At 34.5% G+C, this 8,037-nt stretch overlaps 1 protein-coding gene across 1 annotated transcript; it reads left to right on the top strand.

Annotated features, from left to right (window-relative positions):
- TMBIM1_2 (Protein lifeguard 3) lies at positions 1-7,227 on the top strand (the record flags this gene model as incomplete). The annotated part of the gene is made up of 3 exons (XM_051218621.1): positions 1-38; positions 5,060-5,150; positions 6,970-7,227. The coding sequence occupies 3 exons, from the start codon at positions 1-3 to the stop codon at positions 7,225-7,227; spliced, it is 387 nt and encodes a 128-aa protein (XP_051064101.1).
- Positions 7,228-8,037: the final 810 nt, after the last annotated feature.

Genomic DNA, 8,037 nt, shown 5'->3' with positions numbered 1-8,037 from the left:
ATGGGTTTCAAAAATTCATGGTTTTATTATTTGTCCTAGTAAGTTAAATTTTTCTCTTCAAATGATCATGTAGATAAGTCTCATTTTTCCTTTTATTCCACCAATACTGTATTTTGAAGGACTTTAAATGACCCCTTTTCCATGGATTTATAAATTTATAGACGTTAAATCCCTATGACCCACGAAAATATATTAGAAATTGCGCCTAGATTTTCCTGTCAGCGGAACTTCGAATTAAATTTATTAGTTCAAACAGTATAGTGATTTTACTGACGAGTTTACTGGTTCGTAGTATTTCTTTCTAGTAGTATGTAAAATACGTTATTAGTTACCCCATCCCATCATCCACCTAACGTATTACAAACTGTTGGTTTCTTATCCAATAACCTACTCAAAGTATACACAAAACTTCTCAATCAAAACAAAATCATTTCTGTTAGAAACAATAAGTTGTTATCAAATGAAATGGATTGCTGAAGCCAGTGAAGCACTATTCTGTTTAGCAGTTATTTGAACTCGTTTCCAGTTATTTCAGTTGTAATTAAAGGGGAATAGATATGGTTTAGGAATACTTAAAGTGGATAAAATAAACACAAATCAGTCCTTACTGACCATTCGTTAACGTTTTATATTTATATTACCTTCTGTATATAAGTGAAAGTATATTCGATGACGAATCTACTTAGCTATTTAGTCAGTAATTCCACCCTTTAGTATATATTCACCAGTTATTTTAATTCTTTACTCCGTGATTATTTATCTCTACCACCCAACTAGTTTACTATATTCATCCGTCAACATCCTATTTTAACACTTTGATGGTTAATACTGATACTTTATCAAGAATCATTCATGAGATAGTTAAGTATGTATTATTGTTACACCTAACTTAGGTGATAAAAAATCAAAGCGTTTGTTAATTACTATGACTATAAATAATCCATACAACCGCTTTGTAAACACGTTGAACATTATCAACAAAGTAAACAGAAATCCGATAGACTATAGTTATGTTTTTATGCTTACTCATGTTACCTCTCTTAGAGCATAGGTCTCCAACCAGAGATCTCGAAATAATTCTATCTTGAGCTCCCCATTTCAGTTGACCTCAAGTTCCATTAATTCGTTTTACTCCTGCCTCCAATCTGCAGCGTAATATGTTCTTTGGTCTACCTCTGTTCATTTTGCCTTCAGGGTTCCAATTCAGGGTTAACCTTGTGATTTAGTCTGTTGATTTCCACAATGTGTGACCCATCCACCTTGTATCTTTTGCTGATTTCCTCCTCAACTGTAATCTAGTTTGTTTTCTTCCACAATAGGTCATTGTTGATGGTGTCTTGCTAACGGATCTGGAGTATCTTGCATAGACAACTGTTTATAAATACCTGTAACTTTTTTATAATGGTTGTAGTAACTCCAAGTTTTAGCTCCGTACAATAGAACCGTCTCGATGTTTCTATTGAAGATTCTGACTTTGATGTTGGCTGGCAGTTGTTTTGAATTCCAGATGTTCCCCAACTGCAGGAATCCTGTCCTTGCCTTACCAGTCCGTGCCAGCACATCTGCATCAAATCATGCTCGTTTATCCATGATACTGGACAGGTAATTATATGTTTCCGCTTCTTCCAGAGCTTCTCCATCAAGTGTATTTTGGTTGGTGTCGGCTGTATTGTATTTTAAGATCTCACTTTTTCCCTTGTGTGTGCTGAGGCCTACTGCTTCATAAACTGTTGCTACACTGCCGTCTTCACCTAAATTTGTTGCTGTGTTTGGGCTGAAGAGCTGGGTCATTTGCGAAGTCTAAATCGTTTAGCTTCATCCAAGCTGTCCATTATATTCCGTGCTTCCCCACGAAGTATAAAGGTCTTCATAATCCAGTCAACCACCAGAAGAAAGAGAAATGGTAAAATTAAACAGTATTGTCTGACACTGGTCTTCACTTGGAATGCATCTGTCAGCTGTCCTCCATGTACGGGTTTGCAGTGTTGTCCGTCGTAAGAATTTCGTATGATGTCAATTTTTTCAGATGCATCATCTTGTCGAAGAAGGTTCCTTAATAAGCTTCTGTCCACATTGTCAGATGTTTTTTCATAGTCAAGGAAGATGATTTATAGTGACGAGTTCCATCCAACTGATTGTTCATCGATAGTCCGTAGTATCGCGGTTTGGTCTGTGCACGATAGATGCTCACGGAACTCAGCCTGTGGGCCTCAAAGTTGAGAGTCCATTAAATCTCTCATTCAGTTCTGCAACATTATGTTGAAAACTGCCTGGCACTGTTAGTACTGTAATGCTTTTCCAGTCCTCAAATCTACTAGGATATTTCTTTGGCATTTTGATGAGGTATCCTTCTTTCCAATTTGTTGGTACCTGTTCTTCCTCCAAAATCTATCTGAAGAGTACGTGAAACATATTTGCAGGTACTTTTATGTCTGACTTTAATACCTTCGAGGGTTTGTTATCTGGTTCTGCTGCTCTCCTACCCTTGATTTGTCTGATGACATTGGTGATTTTTCGATTGTTGATGCGGTAAAATTTACAGGAATGTTTGTGGGCGTTTGTTCGATGCCAGGTTAGCTCAATGGGTCTAGTCTATTGAAGCGCACATCAAAGTGTTCTATCCACCTGTCCCTCTGCTCTTGGACCTCAGTGATTGGCTTTCCTTTTTTGTAAATTGACTGGTCGCTTTGGTTTACTATATTTCCCTCCTAGTGTCTTCATTGTATCATGTAGCTCTCCCATATTTCCTTCTCTTTCAGCTTTATCCGCTGTCATTGCTAGGTCGTTCACATATTTTCGCTTGTCGGTTCTAATGCTCCTCTTCATTCGGTTGTTTGCCTCCGTGTATTCGGTCTGTGTCTTGACTTTCTCTGTCCTTGTTCGACAGTTGTTGATTGCTATCTTCTTGTTCTTGCTTTCTTGAATCGTATCCAGGGTGTCGATGGGGATCCATTGTTTGCGATGATATTTCTTGAGGCTCATCATCTAGCATGTTGAAGTGAATGCTTCTCTGGTCCCTTTCAGTTGTTCTCCATAATGGTTTCCTCTTTGTGTAGATCTTGTATGGCTTGGGACCTGTTTATGAGAACTATCTTGAATTCGTTGAGTTTGTCAGTATGTCGAAGGAAGGCTGTATTGAACTTTTGTAATGATGTTGCCCCAGTAGTCCTGTGCTACTTTAGCGTTAGTTTCATCTTGGTAACCACCAGGTGGTGATCTGAAGATGTGTCAGTTCCTCTCTTTGCTCTCTCTTCTTCCATGAAGCTTCTAAAATTTTTATTGATGCAAATATGATCTATCTGGTTCTGTGTGGTGTGATCCGGTGAGACTCATTTAGCTTTGTGTGTGGGAATATTGTGCCGCCTATAACCATTTTGTTGAACATACGTAAATTTGGGAATCTGTCACCATTCTGCTTCTTTTCTTCTAGTCAGTCCATGTCGTCCCATAATATCTTCATATCCGGTGTTGTCCATTCTGACTTTGGCGTTTAGGCCTCCCATCAGAATGGTTAGGTCCTTTCCTGGGCACTTCGCTACGATTAATTGCAACTTCTCATAGAACTGATCTTTATAATCGTCGTTGCTGTCATTGGTGGGTGCGCAACACTGGATAACATTCATTGTAATTTTCTCCTTTGTTTTGAAGGATGCTTTGATGATCTTGGGTCCATGAGATTCCTATCCTACAAGGCATTTAGTTCTTCTTTGCACAACATCAGAGCAGCTCCCTGAGCCTGTGGCGCATTTTCCTATTCGTGATAGGAGTACACCAGCATCTCTCTCGTACTTGACCTTTTCTATCCAGCTTGGGTCCAATGGGTTTCACTGATTCCGAGCACCAACAAATCATATCTCCTCTTTCAGTAACTATTTGACTGGTCCTTTCAGTCTCGCGTTGTCTGGACACTCCATGTACCTATATTAGTCGTTGCTCTGGTTGTTAGAAGAGGCATCGCCCTCATAACTTCCGAAGAATGTCGGCTTTCATCATGAGGCATCACAGTTCTTCAGAATGAAGGTCCTTCAACTACCAAGAGAGAATTTAAATGATTTTTCCTGGTTGGGTTTTTTTATCAAGGTTGTTTTCTACTAGATTAGGTTGCTAACTCCATGCCCAAGCCCCCTCTTTTACCTGAGCTTTGAACCGGCAGTAACCCTAGACAGACCACAGGTTGGTGTTATGTTAGGCGTTGCTTTCATGTGCACTTACTCATAACTTTCACATTTGAAGCAAAAAGCACTAATAATCAACGCAAGATGGTTATGTTGTACAGCTAATTATTGTGCAACATTTTCGTCAATGAGATAAAATATGTCTTTATCAGTCTTCTACTCTTATACAAAACCCATAGCTAGTTTGTTCAACTTTGTATCGTATCAACAATATAACTTCGTAATATTCTCTTATTCCCCAGTATTCCCTGATCATGATACTTCACTGGAATCGTCTCAAATCAAAACATGAATTGAGGAATGGTACATAAACTCAAATAACAAAAATCTAGGTGGTAAAAACATAGTTTTTATAGACTTTTTATATAAAAACCTAACATCCCGATTCATTGTTTGGAAATGGACATATCAGCGTGTTTTGATTTGAGTCTGTTCAGAGCATGCAATAGACAGGTTTGTATCCCGCTAACGCTCGTCGATCAAGTTTTTGGTTTTGTGTAGTATAAAACTCTAACAAAGTATCACTTAATCACTTTAAATTGTACTGAAGTTATAATTAATACTGAATATGATCTAATAGTTTAATGACTCACCTTACGAACCCAATTACATCTACTTCGATTTCATGTATCCGAATAATATCACAAACTCTCACATAAACAATGTGACCGAATGGGGCCAGTAGAGTAAATTTATATTTAGTAGATGAGTAACAATAATATCAATTATCAATTACAATTTTTAACATCAAAACTATCTTAAATACCAGTAATGTTTTCACCTGTCCACTTTGTGTTTCCATTGAAACAGTTTTTTCCCTAATTTTAAATTTCTCAATTCTGTTAATTGAATTTATTGATTTCTCTTTGTATTTTATACATTAGTGCTACATTTTTATGCACTTATATCGCATTGGTTTGTTGTCCCAGTGTAAGACGACGATATCCTGGAAATGTGATCGCTTTATCTGTTTTTGTAAGTGTTTTCTTTTTCTTTTTTTTCATTTTAAAACAAAAACATCTTTGTTTTGTATAAATCTACAAACTTTCTAGTATGTAGATATTTATTTAATAGTAGTTAAGTAGAATAGAATCATAGTTGTTAATTAAATTTTTTCTCATAAATCATCTCATCATTTTGTTAATAATGCAGAATAATTCATAGTGTTAATTAGTCTGTAGAGATATTATGTTAGTTCAATCGACATTCAATCAATTAATCATAAACAACGTAGAACTTAAGAAATATTTCTATCAGTTCAAGTTGCCATAACATCTCAACACGATGAGATGAAATTATAAAAACAGAGTAGTAGTAGTAGTAGTAGAAGAAGAAGAAGACATTAGGCAAATGTAGATAATATGCTTTAAGAGGAAGGAATGCATTCATAGGGTAGAAAAAGATCAGGTTGTTTTACAACTGAAAATTTTAAGGAAGATACAGTGTTAGTGAATCTGCATTATTGTGACCGATTTTGAATCATATCACCCAACATCAACTATTGGTTAGGATAATCATGAGAACCCTACTGATATGGCTCAATTTAACAGTCATTGACTCTGTAGTTAGATCTATATTGTAATATAGAAGTTACAAGATATATATATATATATATATATATATATATATATATATATATATATATATACTTGGTATATCATCGTTAACCATAGAGCTTTCATTTCAACTAAAATATCTTGATAGTTTATAAAGCTTTATAGGGTATTAAATTAATAATTGTTACTGTTTCATGAATGTGTTCACAGACAAATTATCAACTCTGTTTCTATAACCAAGTGTATTCTTAATGAAACAAGTAACATTTTTTATTCATATTTTTACTCATGTCATTTTATAAGAACAGTACATGTGTATTTGAATTGAGTGAACAACCATAGACTTATCAACTCTCTTCTCTGTGCCTAATTCGATTTATTTCAATCACAAAATCTATATTCAACCTTGAATTATTATGATAACGTAAAACAATTAGTCAGTTGAATAATTTCATTTCCTATGATTGGACTGAAAGTAAATGTAACCTACTCCATATATGCAAAATCTGGGAAGATATCTGGGAGTATTACTTTCACAATATTGTTGCTATAGTAAGACTATTGTATTCATATTTCAAGTCGCCAATTAAGAGATCTTATAAAGAGTAACCAGTTAAAGGTGTATCTTTTTGAATATTAAATAAGTATCACAAAGTTTAACATAGCTTCAATGTTTTTATGTTTATTGAATACTAAGCACTGTAATATAATGTCTTAATTGATAGATCCAGATATTGACTTTATTATTATTGATTCGTACCAAGTAGCAACTTGTATGAATGTATATATCAACCAATCTAGACAGTAACTCATTTAATAAGTATCAGTTAATTTACTCGAATTCTAACCAAACTGTTCCTATGATAACAATTAATGATACTATTCGCTCATATTAGGTGATGGGCTTCGGACCTATGACCTATTAATCGAAAGTTTTGTGCTTTAACTATAAAGCCGACTACCAGCGATTAAGCTATATAATATCATACTAAAATTACTTAAAATAAGTAGTAGTTCGAGTCAATTATTAGAGAATTTTTGTTTTTGATATATACTGATGAAATTAATTCAATGTTATAAGCATTTATACAAATACTTAGGGTAACAACCATACCACCATTACCTACGTTTCAATCAACAGTGTTACTACTACCTTTGTAGATTCACATTTTACCTGAATGTTTTATTGTTATTATTTTTTCTTATTGCCATTAACTGTTTATTTTTATTTATTTCAGACACTGGCATTTTCTTATATGACGGGTACAATTACATCATTTTATGATACTCAATCTGTTCTAGTTGCTGTTGTTATAACAGCTTGTCTATGTATAGCAATTTCTGTTTTTGCTATACAAACACGAATTGATATTACAAAGTGTACTTCTTTAATATTTGTATTAAGTATTGTGGTAATGTTAACTGGACTTGCTTGTGTCATTGTTTTTGCTGTATCCGGACCGAATCGGGTAAGTTTTAATATTTTGGATCATTGAATTGTATTCATAATATGCTTAATTTATTTCGTGCAATAGGGCAATAAGATTGTGCGTTACACACAAAAAGAAGAGAGATTATTTCATAATTAGAAGTAAATTGTGGCTAACAGTGGATATCAGGACCCTCGTTTCGTCCTATATGGGACTCGTCAACTGGATGTACTTGCATCTCAGAGTTGATGTTCACTCTAATAATTGACTGCAGGTATGCCCAGCTGAAGAGTCCCAAATAAGATCAAATTCGCTTTTTGGACCCCTTGTTAGCCACTACTATCCATCTCTGCTTATAATGCTTGTAATTTAAGGCAATATCGAAGCAATTCCTACAGGATGTACATTATGTCAAAAGAGACTGATCTATTGTACTCCTAAACATCAATGAATAAATTCAAACGATCAATACAAATGGTTACTTCATAGTTTAAACAGACTATGGCTAGCAATGGAATTTAGGATGTTCGTCTCATCATTTTAGGAACTAATTATTTGGATACAACTGTATCTCAGTGTTGATTTTCACACTGGGACTCGAACCCGATGTCTTTCACTTTAAATAATCCATTTATTCTATAACATTTATAACAAATGACTGTATCTAGACATTCTGCACAGGATGCATTTATATCAAAAAACTTTAATCGTTCATATACACAACAAAATAATTCAAATCTTTTCTAATAATGATATAAAGTAGTCATCATTATAGTATGGATGATTTTGTGTAAACTGTTCACTTTGTAGTTTTACATTATAAACTGACGTTATTTAGACAACAACTCTATCATAAACCTGAAGACACCGATTGAT

The sequence above is a fragment of the Schistosoma haematobium genome (assembly GCF_000699445.3).
Source record: "Schistosoma haematobium chromosome Unknown HiC_scaffold_182, whole genome shotgun sequence".
Classification (NCBI taxonomy): domain Eukaryota; kingdom Metazoa; phylum Platyhelminthes; class Trematoda; order Strigeidida; family Schistosomatidae; genus Schistosoma; species Schistosoma haematobium.
Note: the sequence above shows the minus strand (reverse complement) of the source record. Positions and strands in the feature narration are given on the sequence as shown.